Raw genomic sequence first — 18313 nt, forward strand, 5'->3', positions numbered from 1 at the left:
TGGAACAGAGACATTAAGGGCTTGTTGGATGTGGGCATGCATGGAATGTTCACAAAATTATCATCCTGTGAAGACTCTTTTGTAACATTAACCACCTGCAAATCCTCCTATTATTCCTCCAACTATTACACAGATTACTATTAATGTTGATGTTTTAATAAGTCAACAAAATGTTCTGGATGTTCTGGTTTACTTACACAGTGTGCTGCATTCAGAAAAAAATAACATGTTTTTAGAATAAAGTCTTATGTTGACTGTTTTTTATAGATGTTTTCATCGGTCTATATAACTAGAGAATTTTTTTAATGTTTTTAATTATAACTTAATCTAGAGGATTTGGCCCCTCAAGGGGCAACTTTGCAACAAGAATGTAATCATTCCAGCTGGGCAAGATGAAGTGCCAAGTCAAAGACTTTGGGAAACATGTTACTTCATGCTACGGTACACACTGCTGCCAGCGTTTTGCTCTGTCCTTTACTGTGCCCCTGCTACGACCCTTCTGAGCAAACACTGGGACCATGTTTAAATTTTGCCACAGTCTATGCAGATAATAAATGGATTAGAGAAAAAAATAAGTAATTATCTTAAAGAATTGTCCTAAATAGGAGTATGCTGCAAACAATTGCCCAAATAATTCACTGAAATGAGATAGAACAATTGTATCTTTCATTAACAATAAAAAGTATGTAATCCAGTGAAAACATATTTTAATGATATATATATATATATATATATATATATATATATATATATATATTATCTTCTTTACTTTTGTTTATTTGTACGACAATTAAATTAATGTTTTATGTGAATGATGAATATGAAATTAAACTAAAATGAAGTCATAGCTTTTCCTTGATGTTAGGCTGTCAATTAGAAAGGCTCATTGCCCAAAGTGGAAAAAAAAGTGAAAAGAAAAAAAAAGTGAAAAAAGCAAGTTCTTAGAAATATATTTAATGGCTCTAAAATGTAAATACATACATATATATATATATATATATATATATATATATATATGAAGAGTTCAGATGCAAAAGCCTCTAAGGGCCATCTGAAATTTTCTTCTAAAATTATCATTTTTATCAAGCTCGTATATTTAAGTTCAGTTATTTCACTTAAATGGCAATGAAAATGACCTGTTAATTGTCATTTAAGTGAAATTACTGAACTTAAATATACGATCTTGATAAAAATGATCATTCTAGAAGAAAATTTCAGATGGCACTTAGAGGCTTTTGCATCTGAACTCTTCATATATATATATATATATATATATATATTCCCTACACCTTGAATACACCTGAGTATATTTAAAATAAGCTTCACTGCGTAGCTATTATAATAAATAATGCTATTAATTTCAAGGTTTAAGATCTTTATTTTTTTCCTTATTTACTGTTACACTCAGGGTTTGAAATTAACTTTTTCACCCACTGGCCAATTTGGCTACAAAGTTTTTCATTCAGAACTTCTACTGCACGTTAAATTTTTTTTTCCTTTTTTGGAAACGCACAGAAAAAAAAATGTTTGTAACCGCTCACACCTGTTTATTTTAAACTTTGATTTGTCTGCTATTAGTCTCATTCATTTCTTTGCTCCTCTGGATTAGTGGATGCTTCCTGGCCTGATTCCGGTTACCGACCTTTATCGCCCGGCTTTTGACTACGCTCTGCCATGTAGGCTACAGGAACATGTTTTGTTCATTAAATGTTCTGATCTGCCTTTGCTTTTTATGTTTTTTTAATTTATTTATTTATTTTTCATTTTTTAATAAAAAACATTTTTATATTTATTATACTTAAAATAATTTAGTATATTCGTTTATTTAGTTTTTTCCCCCTCTTTTTTCACAAATGTATGACTTTTGGAAGTGGGTGGGAGACATGACATGCAATTCTACCCGTCCATGATGTCATAACCTAATAAAAATGGGTATTTTTTTAAAATATATATCTTCATGTTGTTCCTCTGACAAGATATTATTACAGCATACCATATTTGTAGTTGGTGTATAAAGACCTCTACTTCAAATTTTTATCTAAACATCAAAATTGTCATGTGGTGTGACTGTCCGGGATATGTATGACCTTACTAATATGACAATATATATCAGCAAAGTATAAATAATTGATAGATTTACAGTTTAAGTAACAGAATTAGGCCATTTCAACAGACACAGAAAGTGTTGATGTCTGTGTATGATTTTAAAGCAAGTTCTGGCCAAATACATTTTGTCCGTAAAATGGGCGTCATATGGTGTGACACTGCAATCTATATTTTGAACGGGCAATAATTTGGACATCATTATGATGAAGAGGTCCACACTCAACCAGGAAGTTGCAGTGCCATCTCTGCAGTGGTTTGCAAGGTCAAGAGTTGAGTTCTGGCTTTTTAATTTTTAATTAAAAAGCTCTGTATCTGATATGCTCACTAGTGGTCAGTGTTTTGTGTCTTATGGTGTGACATTATTTACATAAAAATGAAATACTTTTATACAAATTTTACTTATTAATTCTTAAAAATCATTCCTGCCATGTGGCAATTTACATGCTAAGTATAAGCTAGCTGTTTTTAGTTAATCAAGAGATTAGCTTAACTGAACAAAACGTCATATGGTGTGCCACTGTATCATATGGTGTGACTGTTTTTCTAAGTCACACCATATGATATATTTGTCACACAATATTACATACACCTTTTTTAATGATAAATAAATAACTATTCAAAACATATTCAATGATAATAGTGAATGTTTAATAGTGAACATTAAATTACCTATACAATTAATGTATTTCTTTTCAATTTTATACTTAATTTAATGTTCTTGAAGTGAGATGGTGTTTGATTTACTCATATTTATGAGTTTCTTATCATTTTAAAAGTTTTAAAACAATGGTAGTATGTTTTTTGATTAATGTTAACTGAATTGAATTAATTGAATGTTGAATGCAAATAAAATACAGTTTTTTGCATTGACAAATTGTGGAGTGGTGCAGTTCATCATATAGCGTGACACTATATAATTTGGTGTGACATTCAGAATTGTGCCAGTAAAAATACTTTCTTAATTATAAATCATAAAAAAGTCAACGGAACACAAGAGAAATAGTATCAGCAAGAGTCACAAGCATTTTCATAGATTTATAACCGGGTTTAACATAATTAATCTAAAATATCTGGAAAGGCTGAGGAGAGATGACTTACTTTGCATGATGATTTAGAAAAACAATACAAAATCTAATGAATCTGCACAAAATAAATGTTAAATCTTAAGATAGTAATGAAAACAATTTATGTTGAAGTTAGTTACTTAGGGAGAGTATATCCCATTTTCATTTTATATAGAATAACTTTTATGTCACACCATATGACAATTTTAGGCACGAATGCAACAAATTGTTGAATAAATCCAATTTCAAATACAAAATCTAAAAGACCACATATATTGTGGGAAATGCAAGAGTCAGTACAACACAACTCAATATTTTTTATGCCTAATATTTGAAGTAAAAAATAAAAACTTTTTTCAGGCTTATATGTCTCCCACCCAAGTGCAATTTGATTACCATATGCAGTTGTTAGGCCCATTAAATAATAATAAAGGTAAACAATATTTAAAAATTATATAATTATCTAACATCTGACTAATTAAAAATTAACCTCAAAACATAACATGCTAAATGGGGATATCTATATCTAGCATAAAAAAATAAAGTCAGAGCGTCGTCTCGCGCAGCAACGCTACAGACCTGTCGCGTCTTATAATTCTACGTTGTTAATGTTGCGAGCACGTAGACAGCGACGTTGCCATAGTAGAAATGAAACGTGCCACAGACGTTGCCACAACGTAAATGTGTTATGTGTAAAATCTGTAAAAAGATATGAGCAGATTCTGCGCAATACGCTGTATTTTTAATATATCATCATGATGACTCACGAGTGAAGTAAGTTATTTGCGCTAAATCTGCGCAGATTTGATTTACACGAACTTCCCCAGCAAAGTGAGTAAACATAGTAACATGCCAAATTGGCTAGTGATTTGATTTGACAGCGTTACCCGCCGCCATAGCTGATTTTTACCCGCATTTGGCGGGTGTTAATAGAACACGTGTTCAGAAGATATTTGGATTCTGCTCATTTATTTAATGTAATGTTAATGACACATTTAAGTAATAGAATAAAGAGAACGTGCAGGAAAGTAACACCAGACCACATAGGGTTAACCATAGATATTTACAGAGTGCGTCACCAGCGCGCACCGGAAGTAAATCGCTATGGACCGCAGTCAATTTCAAGTTCATGTTGTCAAAACTTTTCGTCCGATGTCTTGTTTTCTGTATTGATCAGAGTCACAAGCGCACCGTGCCATAATGGCACACCGATATCTGCATCTGTCAAGAGGCTGCAGGAACCTTCTTCACGCTCTGCTGCCAAATGTCAGATCAACAAACCGCGTGCAATCGGTAAATGTGCAGCTTGACTGTATTTCAATGGATCTTTCATCATCCATGGACGCATCACCCCTTCCCCATATGCTGTGATCTGATATTACAAATACGCATTTTATCATTCGTGTCATCGGGTTGTCTTGTCTGATGCAGACTGCGGTGTTATAGACCGGAGAGGTTGATAGTAAACAAGGCCTGTATGACATTGCGTTGGGTAACACGTTATGTCACAGTTCTTCACATTAAATATGTTATACCGTCAAATCTAACGAAGACAGCTTCGAAAACTACAGTCTGTGCTGTTGATGGCTCGGCGTTGCTTGTCTAATGTTTCAGTAATTCGTGTAAACATTGTTATTATATATATATATGAAAACAATTCAGAACCTTATTGGCATTTCACTGCTTGTTTTCATAGTATCTGATGAAAATAGTTGAAATGACAATCTTTAAAAGCACCTTTACACTGAAAAGATACTTCAGGCATTTGAGCTTTACTGGCAAAACCCTCAAGAGAACTTTAGAAAGTTCCTTCAAGAGCAATGAACACTGTCAACGTCACGGTCTTCTTTCAGTAAACCAAGGAAAGGCTTTGAAACGTAATATTTTCAGTGTGGCAGTCTGAGGAACCCAAATGTTCATTGAGTATCGTTTCATTTTTACCGCAGTCTTTTGTTCAGCAGTTGTGATTATGTATATTGATCATCTCATTGTATTTGGTTTCGAAGGTTCAGGGTGTTGGAGAAATCATCCTAGACAGAAGATCCTTGCTCTCTCAGGTCTTGGGCACCTATAGAAGATTATGCTCAAAACCTCCCAAAGGTGTGAAAATCACATGAATTCTGACATTGAGGTGCTTAAAGCTGGGTCATACCTAGACTTTTCTGCTAATGGCATTTTATCTTCTTGCATTGCAGGATTTGAAAAATACTTCCCTAATAATAAAAATGGTGGTCCAAAGAACGGTGAGCCCAAGCCATCCAACGCAGAAGTCAAAGGTAATATCTTTGATAAGCTTATAATGCAAGTTAATAGGCTTTTATATGATGCCATTCTGTTTTCTGTATCTGTTTTAACCTAGAGCCCAAACCAACCAATGCTCAGAAGAACGCTGGTGGAGGTGGAAGTAGTGGAGGAGGTGGAGGAGGAAAAAGAGGGGGGCGGAAAGATGAATCCACGTGGTACAGCCGTCTCCAAAAGGTTAAACATTCTGTAGTTATTATTACTAGTAATTTTTAAAAGCTTGTTTACTACTCTATTTTCTGAGGCAGATATCATGATATTTCCCCCGAGTACTTCTTTTATGATTTGATAATCATATCTTACTACAACATTCATGTTATTTTGAATTTATTTTTCATTAATTTAAAAATTAATTCAAACTTAAATGGTTTTGAAAAATATCTTGACATGCAACATCATGTAATTTCCCAGAGCGCTTCTTCAAAACTCTTAAAGTCGCAATGTAACAGAAGTAGCGACAGATCTTTTCTTTCGTATTGATTTGTACATCCCAAGTGAAAAGGATTCTCGAAAAAGAGAGGGATTTGGTTCTGTCCTTCAGTTGTTGATTGGACGAAGGGGTGGTTTTAAGCAGACTAAATGAGAGAAGTCACCAGAGAGAGAAGTCTTCCGTTTCACCAATAGATTGAGTTATGGCGTTTTGAATTACAAGGTCAAACAAAAAACGACAACATGAAACATGCATGGATGAATCGTTTACAATAATATCAAAAACATTCATAGAGTTAATTTCTATTTCATTCAGATTTTAAACACAGGCCCTTATTTCTCTGTCACTCTCATGCAGGGTGATGTGCCGTGGGACGATAAAGAGTTTCGTTTGTATTTCCTGTGTGGAACGGCCTTCTGGGCAGCTGTCACATATTATTTCTTCTTCCGAGATGGAGGAAGGGAGGTCACCTGGAAAGACTTTGTAAATGGTTACCTTGCTAAAGAAGTGGTATGTAATTACTTTAATGATCTGAGTTTTCAATTAATGTTGTTTGATGTTTCTTTCTAGCTGCACTTAAACTTTGACCTGTGAAGTTATGTATTGTATCTTTTCTAGGTTGACAGACTGGAGGTTGTAAACAAGCGATATGTAAAAGTCATCTTTACCCCTGGTAAAACTCCAGTTGATGGGGTGAGTTTAAGTTGATAGGAGGATGTGTATAATTTTAAGATAGTAATGGGTAACCAAGGCAATGGCTATATAATCAAACACATAAATATTTCAGCCAGCACAGATTAGGCTGACATACACTGCCATTCAAAATGTTGGTGTCAGTAATATATATATATATATATATATATATATAAATTAATACTTTTATTCAGCAAGGATGTATTAAATTTATCAAAAGTGACTGTAAAGACATTTATTATGTTACAAAAGATTTCGATTTTAAATAAATGCTGTTCTTTTGAAATATCTATTCATCAAAGAATTCAAATGTATTAAGCAGCACAACTGCTGAAAACAGTGTCACACTGAAGACTGGAGTAATGGCTGCTGAAAATTCAGCTTTGACATCACAAGAATAAATTACATTTTAAAATAAATTAAAATCTTATTTTAAATTGTAATATTTCACATTAATATTAATATTATATTAATATTAATATATATATTTTTCAGTATTTTTGATAAATACAGTCAAATAAATTCAAACTTGGTAAGAGAATTCTTTCAAAAACATGAAAAAACTTTTGAAAACCACAAACCAAACCACAAACTTTTGAAAGGTAGTGCATGTACGTTATTAATTTGTCAGGTCTATAAAGACTATCATGATAATGACACACAATGAACTGTGATCCTTTCTTCAAACAGCAATACGTGTGGTTCAACATTGGCAGCGTGGACACATTTGAGCGGAACCTGGAGACTGCTCAGCTGGAGATGGGTATTGAAGGAGAGAACAGATTGCCGGTGGTCTATTCCACAGAAAGTGATGGGTGAGACATTGACTTGATGTGCAATTATACATTACCTAATGGAAGCAATTTAGAGATAATGTAAAGATAGGACAAAAAATAATTTAGGAGAGGAAATCAGAATTGATTTTGATTAGGGATGCACAATTAATCGGTGAATCTTAATATTGTCGGTGCAGCACGGCTGATTGGTAGTAAATGCTGCTCCATCTGAAAGCCAGAGGGCGCTCTCACACACACACGCCAAATATGGCCCAACTGCCTTTTTCTGTGCAAGAAGCCACATCATCTCACAGAAGGATGCTCAACTGTCGTTATGAAGTGAGTTTAGCGTAAAAGCATGTTATTAAATGTTGTCTTTTGTTGGACAAGAGTTTCATAAATGCTTCTCATGTTTGGAAAGATGTGTTGCTTTTCAAATGCACGTTATAAGGGACTCAAAACTCACAGTGCTTTCAGATGGAGCAGCGCAAAAATCGGTTTAAGTGTGATTACATGGAAATTGCGATTAATCGTGCAGCCCTAATTTTGGTATCCTCCGTCAAACCAAAGGTTTAAATGCTGCACAATTTAGTTTTTCTTATTCTTCTGTCATTTCCAGGTCGTTCCTCCTTAGCATGTTTCCCACCGTACTGATCATTGGGTTCTTGCTGTTCATGCTGAGGAGAGGGCCAGCCGGAGCAGGGCGGCCGGGGAGGGGAATGGGTGGGCTCTTCAGTGTCAGTGAGACTACTGCCAAAGTACTACGAGACGAGATAGACATCAAGTTCAAGGATGTGGCGGGCTGTGAGGAGGCCAAGCTGGAGATCATGGAATTTGTTAACTTTCTCAAGAACCCAAAACAGTACCAGGATTTGGGTGCCAAGATTCCAAAGGTAGCACAAGACTTTTAAATAACTTTGCATAAGTGGTTTGTAATTTAGTAAAAGTGAACTGAGATTTCAACAGACTTTTTAATCCACTTGTTTAGGGGGCTATTTTGACTGGACCCCCGGGCACAGGAAAGACGTTACTAGCTAAAGCGACTGCAGGAGAGGCCAACGTTCCCTTCATCACTGTGAATGGATCAGAGTTCTTAGAGATGTTTGTAGGGGTTGGGCCAGCCAGGGTAAGTGCTTTTTCTGTATCCTAATATGAGCTTTATGGTCTTCAGCAAACTTAGTTCACAGTGTGACACTCTCTTTTTGGGTAGGTTCGGGATCTCTTTGTATTAGCCCGGAAGAATGCCCCATGCATTCTCTTTATAGATGAGATCGACGCTGTAGGAAGAAAGAGAGGCAGAGGCAACTTCGGTGGACAGAGTGAACAAGAGAACACACTCAACCAGTTACTAGTTGAGATGGATGGTTTGTATCTGAAAAACAGTCGTTTCCATGATTGAGTAGTGCTTTGATTTTAGATGTTCTTATACATTATAATTTCTTTGGGTCATAAATTGTAATCCAATTATGATCATTTTATTGGTCTCAAACTCTAGATCTTTCATGTGTTGGATCATAGCAATATTTAAAGTCGGTACTACAATGATTTGATGTAATTATATGCAAATGTATATCTTTATCTCCTGTATAGGATTTAACACTGCTACCAATGTTGTAGTGCTGGCAGGCACCAACAGACCAGATATTCTAGATCCAGCTCTGATGAGGCCCGGGCGTTTTGATAGACAGATATACATCGGTAAGTTTCTTTCTTTCTTTTTTTTGGATAATTCACTCATTAAGTGAGAATTTATCATTATAAATAAGTATATATGGTACTACCATTCAAATGTTTGGGGTCGTTAAGATTTTTAAAAATATTTTGGAAAAGCCTCTAATCCTCACCCAGGCTGCATTTATGTGTTTAAAATACAGTAAAAGCAGTAATATCGTGAAATATTATTAACATTTAAAATAAATGTTTTCTATTTTAATATATTTTCAAATGTAATTTATTTATGTGATGCAAAGCTGAATTTTCAGCAGTCATCGCTCCAGTCTTCAGATATGCTGATTTGGTCAAGAAACATTTACTATTATCAATGTTTTTTTAATGTAAATTATAATTAAAAAATTTTCAGGATTCTTTGATGAATAGAAAGTTCAAAAGAATAAAGAATTAAAAAGAATCAATTTAATGCATCCTTGCTGAATAAAAATATGAATGTTTTTTTTTTTTAAAAGATGCATATTTTATATAATGCAAAATAATTGCAGGACCACCGGATATCAAAGGCAGAGCCTCTATATTCAAAGTACATCTGAGACCACTAAAGCTGGTTGCAGACTTGAACAGAGAAAATCTGGCAAGGAAAATGGCTGCTCTAACACCCGGTTTTTCAGGCATGTAAAGACTTTTTATACCTTTTATTTGGGTTTCAAAAGTTGTTCATGAGCTGTAAACTTAGCTTCACTGCTCACTGACAGGTGCGGACATCGCTAATGTGTGCAACGAGGCTGCGCTAATTGCAGCCCGCCACCTTTCTGACGCCATCAACCAAAAACACTTTGAGCAAGCCATCGAACGAGTAATTGGGGGTGAGTGACAGATGGGAAATTTGAAAATTGCCCTTTAATTTTTGGTTGACCATATTTATAGCAAAATGTGATATTACAATATTAGACGGCATGCATAGTTTTGGTGTGAAGTTCATATAATTAGAAGCTTTCTGCATGTTTAGGTCTTGAGAAGAAGACACAGGTGCTGCAGCCAGAGGAGAAGAAGACCGTGGCTTACCATGAGGCTGGTCATGCTGTAGCTGGCTGGTTCCTTGAGCACGCTGACCCTTTGCTTAAAGTAAACCCCCCACTTACTCACCTGTACTTTAATACTCTTAATGCTAATCTGCACTGAAACTGCTTTTTCAGTCTACTCAGTCATATCGTTGGTCATTTCAGGTGTCCATCATCCCGCGTGGGAAGGGTTTGGGCTATGCCCAGTATTTGCCTAAAGAGCAGTACCTTTACACCAAGGAGCAGCTGCTGGACAGGATGTGCATGACGCTGGGTGGACGTGTGTCTGAGGAGATCTTTTTTGGCCGCATTACCACAGGAGCACAGGATGACCTGAAGAAGGTGACACAGAGTGCCTATGCACAGGTGGGTCACACATTTATCTGATTTGATCGTTGGAAAGTATCATTGGTGGTTCATACATAGCAGTGGATGATTCCTGACATTTTGATTTGCCATTTGATAGGATTTTACTCAATTTTACTTAATTTTGAATTTGTGCTGTTTTACTGCGTTTAGGGCTGACTCTATACTATTGAAGGCTTTATTTGAAAAATGTCAATAAAAGCTTTTTGTTATATATTGTTTTATTTTCATTCCTTAAGAATGAAAGAATGCATTTTGACAGGAAAATATAGTCAAGTGTGTGTGTGTGTATGTATGTATGTATATATATATATATATATATATATATATATATATATATATATATATATATATATATATATAGTCAAATTTTAGTGCTTGTAAAATCATGATTAACAAAAAAAAATCAAGTAATCATTATCAGTACTATGTATATAAATACACTACTGTTAAAAGTTTGGGATAAAATTATAAATTATACAGCAAGGATAAATTAAACTGACCAAAATGCCAGTAAAGACATTGATAATGTTTCAAAAGATTTCTATTTCAAATCAGTTTTGTTCCTTTGAATTTTCTATTCGTCAAAGAATCTTGGGAAAAAAAAAAATCAGGGTTTCCATTAAAATATATAAAAATATTTATTTTATTTTATATTTCACACTTCTTATAAAAAAATAATCGTTTTTATGTATATTTATATTATTTAACCAGCTAATGTAAATAAAATTGATGCATGTTTATAAATCATTCCACAGACCCCAGCTGAAAACTGTTACTCTTCCATCTACAGATTGTGCAGTTTGGCATGAATGAAAAGGTAGGGCAGGTGTCATTTGACCTGCCGCGGCAGGGAGAGATGGTTCTGGAGAAACCCTACAGCGAGGCCACGGCACGCCTCATCGACACGGAGGTCAGAAACCTCATCGGCATGGCCTATGAGCGCACACATCAGCTGCTCTCTGAGAAGAAGGCTGAGGTGGAGAAGGTATGGCAGGCCATTACCAGGATCAATGCGTTTTACATTGAGTCGATTTATCACATCGTCATGTCAAAAGAACTGTGTACAGAGAGCAACAGTAATTCTCTCTCTTCACCACTAGGTGGCACTGCGTCTACTGGAGATGGAGGTGCTGGATAAGAACGACATGGTGGAGCTTCTGGGCCGAAGGCCGTTTGCTGAAAAGTCAACATATGAAGATTTTGTGGAGGGAACGGGGAGCATGGATGAGGACACATCACTGCCAGAGGGCCTGAAGGACTGGAACAAGGAGCGAGGCAGCGAGAAGGAGGAGAGTACGGAGGAGCAGGTGGCCCGACAGATCACTGGTGGCATGCCCTTCTGAGGACATCCGTTCACTGTGACCCTGAAGGGTCTGAGCACTTATTTATGAGATGGGAAACGCTTGTCTGACGGACACTGAGGCAAGTACCCTGTTCTTCAGGAGAGCTGTTATTTAAGGGCTCTTACTGGGTAGAAAGCATCGGACTTATATTGTGTACAGTAGGGTGTTTATGAAATACAAAATTTAATGTGCAGAAGTTAATTGTGTTTCAGCAAAGTTGAAACGGCTTTGAAAAGGATCAGAAAATCTTCTGTTGAAGGTGAAATGTATTTTATGTGACATCTCAGCGCTTTGCCAAAAAATCAATCAGGCAAAAGAACTGTAGCTTGTCAAAAAATATTCTCTAGTCATTTCAATTTTACCCATCAATGACCAAGAAGAAATACAATATATATATATATATATCTTGATGTTTAACAGGAAACATGTTGCATCACCTGACATGCACAGGTTTTTCTTTCTTTCTATACATTAAGATTCCAGTTCAAATCTTCCTCAATTTCGTGAGCTTTCTGAAAGTTCTTTTTGCAGTGCTGTTTGCTTACTGGCTGTCTAAATGACTGAAATATACGATTATGAATGTTGTAAACATAGCAAAAAGTCACTCGTGTTAACTAACATACTCTTTTCTCTCACAGATTTGCACTGATATGGGTGTCAGGCTTTGGTTTCCATGTGATTTTATGCAGTTTATGATCACATCCTGTAATTGAATGACAGAGCAGTCGTTTTTCATGTCTTTTCTGCTGTTGAAGTTTATTTGGATCATTTATGGCCCCGAGCAGCTGCTCTCTGTGGTACAGATTGATTAAACTGTAGCTCAATTCGAAATAGTCGCATTATAAGTCGCATTTGCAATGAAATAGGACGCAAACATACACAAATGCAGGAGCAGTAAGTAGTTCATTATGTTGATGATGAGCTTATGAAGTTGTGTGATTTTGAGATTCAGTGTTTATTCTACAGTACAAATCCAAATCACAAAACAAGCTTTGAGGGTTTAAACCTTTTGTGACTTCAGCAGGTATTGCTTGATACTACATCTAAATGTGTATTTTGTTCTGTGAAAAAGGTTTTGAACATATTCAACAACCTGAATAAATCCACATAAACTTTAAATTGTTTTTGTTTAGTTCTTGATAACTCCATGTGTGGCATGAAATGACTTGTTTTGTTTGGGACATGGACTTCAAATTTCTAAGAGATGCACAGATCCACGGCTTCAGACAGCAACAAAAATAAAAAAATCAAGTTTGCACTGATGAATAGGTAAGCTTTGAAAATAGCTCTTATGAAAAGGTTATTTTTGTTGACCAAAAAGTCAAAACACTCACTCATTTGTTAACGTTTGAATCAGACTCGGTGTGTGAATCATTTAGACTCGTTCATGAGTTCACAACTGACTTCCTCACTGAAGGATTTATTTTAGTTATGTGGATTCATTTGTTTGTGTAAAATGGTGGTATGTCCCCCCCCCCCCCCCCCCCCCCTTTAATATATATATTTTTTTATTAAACAATTAAAAGTTTTTAGTAACAGAAATAAAGCCAATATAAAATTTAGATGGAACAACTTAAACTTAAAAAAAAATTGGATGGAAATTAGAAATCTTGCCTCGGCAACTAACTGAAATAAGTTTTAAGTGCTAAAATTACATTGAAAAATAAATGCTTAAGATTTACTTTGAAACAATTTTCACTCAAAAATTGCTTGTAAATTTCGCAAAGGAAAAGGCATGTTACACTAAAATAAATGAAATTTTGAAGTAGAAACACTGAAATAGTATTTTCGGTAAAACTTTACTTAAAGCCTTTATATAATGCATTATAAAAGTATTTTTAATGCATAAATTTTGCTTTTTAATGCACCTTATAATGCATTGGAAATTATGAATAATTGTTACCACAGTTGTAATACATTACAATACTTGTCATTTCTATTCATTGTTACACCTTTAGAAAGTATACTGGATTAAAACACATGACAAACAACCAATTTCAGATGTAACAAGAAATCTGCAAATATTACAATGCAGTTTAACTTTGTTTACAATTATTTATGAAAAGATATAATCAATTATAACGTACATTATAAATACCTTTATAACGCATTATACACGAAGGCTTTAAGTAAAGTGTTACCGTATTTTCTTGTAAAATGTACTCCAGTAATCTTTTATTTACAACTTCACAAATAAATATAAATAATAAAGAAACGCTATAATACTAAAATAACACTGATTTACATAACAAATAGGTTACAGTCAGAATAACAAGTTCAAATTAGAACAAATTTATACTAAAAACCATTAAAAAGTATTCTAGTTTGTGTATCCAGTGACGTAATGAGCTAAAGTGCTTCCGAACAACCTTTTTTTTTTTTCGAAAGATTCTGTCATTTGTCAACTGAAGTTTGAAAAAAGGAGTAATTTGGCTCCTACACATTTCCTTTTAAGGGCCGATGGCACTCTCGTCATTTTGTTTGTCAGGAGCCATGAGATTTTAACGAGGAGAAATTCCACTCTTTGTTTTGAACTGTTGCTGGAAGCAAATATGGATCATAGTTTTTCTCTCAACAATTGCAGCACCCTCATGGGAATCTGGTAATGTGTTCAAAGAAAGCATGGGCTTCAAATTTGTATTCACACGAGCGTTCGTGATAAGCGTTCAAAAATACACCACAGCCCACTTCCAATGGCGTAACATTTACTGGAGCGCTCCGTTTAAACATCAGTATGAATCAGCCGCTCGCCTGCCGGGGAGGATGTCCACATTTAGACCAGGCAAACATGAAGAGGCTTCCCTCGCTGTCTCCTCTGATTCAGCACTAAATGAAAGTCTTCCCCACACTGTGACATCACCTGCATAAATTAGCATCTCGCCTCGGGAAAGTGGGAACTGCTGGAGTCAAAATCATACTGGAAGAGCTTTACAAAGTCAAAGGAGCTTTTAAGTCACCATTTGAGACATTTGTCCATGTCTATATATATGAGGGGTGAGCTGGATGATATTATACTGTTTGCAATGATCTTACCTGGACAGGCAATTGGACATGGAGCAGACCTCACCTGTACCATTTCCTGGTCAGGTCAAATCATCCTCCTTGAAAGTGAAATGTCATTTCTGCAGCAGTATTGTTTTTAAAACTGTAATCAGAAGTGTTGGAAGTCATTATTTTCGCAATTCAGAAATGTGCCACAGAAATTACACAAAGGGGATAGATCACCCAAAATAAAAGTTCTGCCGTCATTTACTCCCCCTAATGTCGTTCTAAAAAATGTTTCTTCTTCTGTGGAACACAATAGAAAGAGGAATGTTTTTGTCGATTCAATGGAAGTCAATGGGGTCCAATGTTGTGTTTGGACCTCATTGACTTATATTGTATCGACAAAAACAGTTGAAACATTCTTCAAAATATCTTCTAATGTATCGAAGTGTGTGTTTTCTTTAAACCATTACCTTGTGTAGGCATTATGTTTATAAGGTAGGTATAGATAAGTATACTGTTCTGAGTTAGTTTTCTGTTCTTATCTACAATACCTTTTAAAAGTTTTTGGAAAGAAGCCTTTTTTCATACTCCAGTCTTCAGTGTCACGTGATCCTTGAGAAATCATTCTAATATACTAATATGGTGCTCAAGAAGCATTTATTATAATTATCAATTTTGGACTGTTTTCAATTTTTTTTTTTTTCAGGATCCTTTGATGATCCTGAAAGTTCAAAAGAACAGCATTTATTTGAAATAGGAATCTTTAGTGACACTAAATGTCTTTACTATCACTTTTGATCAATTTTATGCATCCTCGCTGAGTAAAAGTATTAATTTCTTTCAAAAACAAACAACTTATTGAACCGAAACCTTTAGTATACATGTGTTATACGACTATCTAGTATAATCTCTAAAATGGCTGGCTGTTTGCATTGCGCAGCAAGTTTACAAGGACTTTAGGAAGTTTGAGGAAAACTAACTGTTACTCATTCTGACAGAGAATCTCTCACGGACACATGTAAAAACGTGATTGCTTCAGGAGATGCAGAGGCAGTTGGCAGTGAAAGTTGCAAACATGACTGCAGGTGATTCATTGGTGATGATCAGCGTCTGGTGGAGCAGGTAGAGTGATGAAGAGAAAGAGCGAGGGATCCCGCCTACCATCAGTACCACAGCGTCACTCAGCGAGGCCTGACTAATACAGAAGTGTAGTAGTGGGTGAGGACTATCCTGCCAAAACTCACACACACACCAACTACTTACATCCTCTTACATCATCAGACTCAGTTATGACACCATACCATAACACGAGCACGAATACTACAGCAAAGAGCCATTTTTAACAACTTTCAGAGAGTAGTTGTCATTTGTGTTCTGAATTCCAGATGAGGAAAGAACAAAAAAGGCCTGTGGGTTTGATTAAAGTTATCGAAGGAATGATATACGCATTTGTAAAATGATATAGAAGTCGAAACACGTGAGAATGCACAGATGATGAAGCCCGTCTTACTCATTCCCAGAGTCCCTCTATGTGTCATCTATAGAGAGAGGAGGCATGGCAGGCAGTAGGATGTGTGATGACACCACCTTATGGGAACCTTCAGAAATAGCAAACTCACCACACACGCTGCCCAGGCGAACATGTGGCAATGCTAAGAATAAGTGTTTAAGAGTTGAGAAGGATCTATTGGGGTGTTGTGTTCCTTTCTAAGTGTTAACAAGACCAGGAATAGATATTTCGTTTTTGGTTGAACTCTCTCTTTAAAGGGATAGCTCACCCAAAAATGAAAATTGTGTCGTCATTTACTCACCCTCAATTTGTTCCAAACCTGTATGAATTTCTTTTTTTCTGCTGAACACAAAGGAAGATATTTTGAAGAATGTCAGTATAACCTAACAGTTGTGGGGCGCCACTGACTTCCATAGTATGGGAAAACTCTTTGGTTACAAACATTCTTTAAAATATCTCATACAGGTTTGGAACAACTTGAGGGTGAGTAAATGATGGCACGATTTTCATTTTTGGGTGAACTATCTCTTTAAGCTGTTAATGACTATTAGATTGAGTCATTTTTTTTTTTTTTTAATTAGCCCTACTTCAAAAATTTTGACAGCATCCACAATACACTCTTAAAGGGATAGTTCACCCCAAAATGAAAATTCTGTCATCATTTACTCACCCTCAAGTTGTTCCAAACCTGTATGAGTTTCTTTGTTCTGCTGAACACAAAGGAAGATATTTGGAAGAATGTTTGTAACCAAACAGATCTCGGTCCCCATTGACTACCATAGTATATTTTTTTCCTACTATGGAAGTCAATGGGGACCGAGATCTGTTTGATTACAAACATTCTTCCAAATATCTTCCTTTGTGTTCAGCAGAACAAATAAACTCATACAGGTTTGGAACAACTTGAGGGTGAGTAAATGATGACAGAATTTTCATTTTGGGGTGAACTATCCCTTTAAATCAAAACAAGACATCTTGGCTGATTAGGCACAACATGGAGGATTAATGATGATTTTTATTATTTTTTTAAGATCTAAACAGAGACTATATACTACCAATTTAAAAGTGTGTGGTCAGTAAGTTTTTTTCTTCTTTTAGAAATAAAATAAAAAAAGTGACGGTAACAAAATGTTCTTTTATGAAGAAAATTAACTTTCTATTCAACAAATGTATCCCCGTTTCCACAAAAAAATGTTAGGCAGCACAACTGTTTTCAACATTGATAATAATAAGAAATGTTTCTTGAGCAGCAAATCATCATGTTTGAGTGATTTTCCGAGGATCATGTGACACTGAAGACTGGAGTAATGAGAGACAGATTTCACAATATCATTGTTTTTATTGTATTTTTGATCAAATAAATGATGCCTTGGTGAGCATAAGCTACTTTCAAAAACATTTTAGAAATTTGTACCTATGCAAACTTTGAATGATAGTGTGTGTGTGGTTCATAAGGTTGCTATAGCTCACCTGACTTTGACTTTCACCTACAGCCATCATGATTGAGTGTTTTTAAAAGTGAAGCGCAGGAGGGACTGAGTTATTCTATGAGTAATGTTTGTTCACAGGAGCCAAGGAATGAAAGGTGAGAAAGCGTGCATCTGTCTGACACACACACATCGTGGCTGACTAACAGCCCTCATTGGTCTCTGGAGGCGCGAGGTCTGAACTCCACAAACATCTGGAGAAACGCTGCGGTATGTCTGTTCTGCAGTCATGAACATTCCTGTGCTAAATCGCCTTCTAGGGTTTTTTTCTCTTAATTGTTCTGGGGTTTTTTTGTTGCCTAGTTCACTGTATTGTGGGATAACTGCTTAAAATCATTTGAAATGATAAGAGAATGCACGTGTTACAACCACAAGAGGGAGTCGAGTGATGTCACTGCCATGCATCACTATGATGTTATAGATACAGACATGAAATTAAAAAAAAAGATTAATGTAGGATTCTAGGTTTATTTACATTGGCAGCAATGTGTTTATAGAAAATTTAAATTCTTAT

General features: G+C 35.4%; 1 protein-coding gene across 1 annotated transcript; it reads left to right on the plus strand.

Annotated features, from left to right (window-relative positions):
* Positions 1-4243: 4243 nt before the first annotated feature.
* Positions 4244-12933, plus strand: afg3l2 (AFG3-like AAA ATPase 2). Its single transcript, XM_084119363.1, has 17 exons — positions 4244-4463; positions 5177-5270; positions 5366-5446; positions 5530-5648; positions 6259-6411; positions 6520-6594; positions 7285-7409; positions 7990-8263; positions 8359-8496; positions 8581-8734; positions 8961-9068; positions 9587-9712; positions 9797-9907; positions 10051-10166; positions 10268-10468; positions 11262-11456; positions 11572-12933. Exons 1-17 carry the CDS (start codon positions 4371-4373, stop codon positions 11812-11814), a joined length of 2406 nt encoding a protein of 801 aa, XP_083975489.1. The 5' UTR covers positions 4244-4370; the 3' UTR covers positions 11815-12933.
* The last annotated feature ends 5380 nt before the right edge of the window (positions 12934-18313 follow it).

This window comes from Abramis brama (assembly GCF_963993115.1).
Source record: "Abramis brama genome assembly, chromosome: 7".
Classification (NCBI taxonomy): Eukaryota; Metazoa; Chordata; class Actinopteri; order Cypriniformes; family Leuciscidae; genus Abramis; species Abramis brama.

Excerpts from the sequence above, each read along its gene's own strand:
- afg3l2 (XM_084119363.1), top strand. The coding sequence starts at position 4,371 with ATGGCACACCGATATCTGCATCTGTCAAGAGGCTGCAGGAACCTTCTT. Across the intron at positions 5,447-5,529 it reads ATCCAACGCAGAAGTCAAAG|AGCCCAAACCAACCAATGCT; the intron begins GTAATATCTTTG and ends GTTTTAACCTAG. Across the intron at positions 9,908-10,050 it reads CATCGAACGAGTAATTGGGG|GTCTTGAGAAGAAGACACAG; the intron begins GTGAGTGACAGA and ends CTGCATGTTTAG.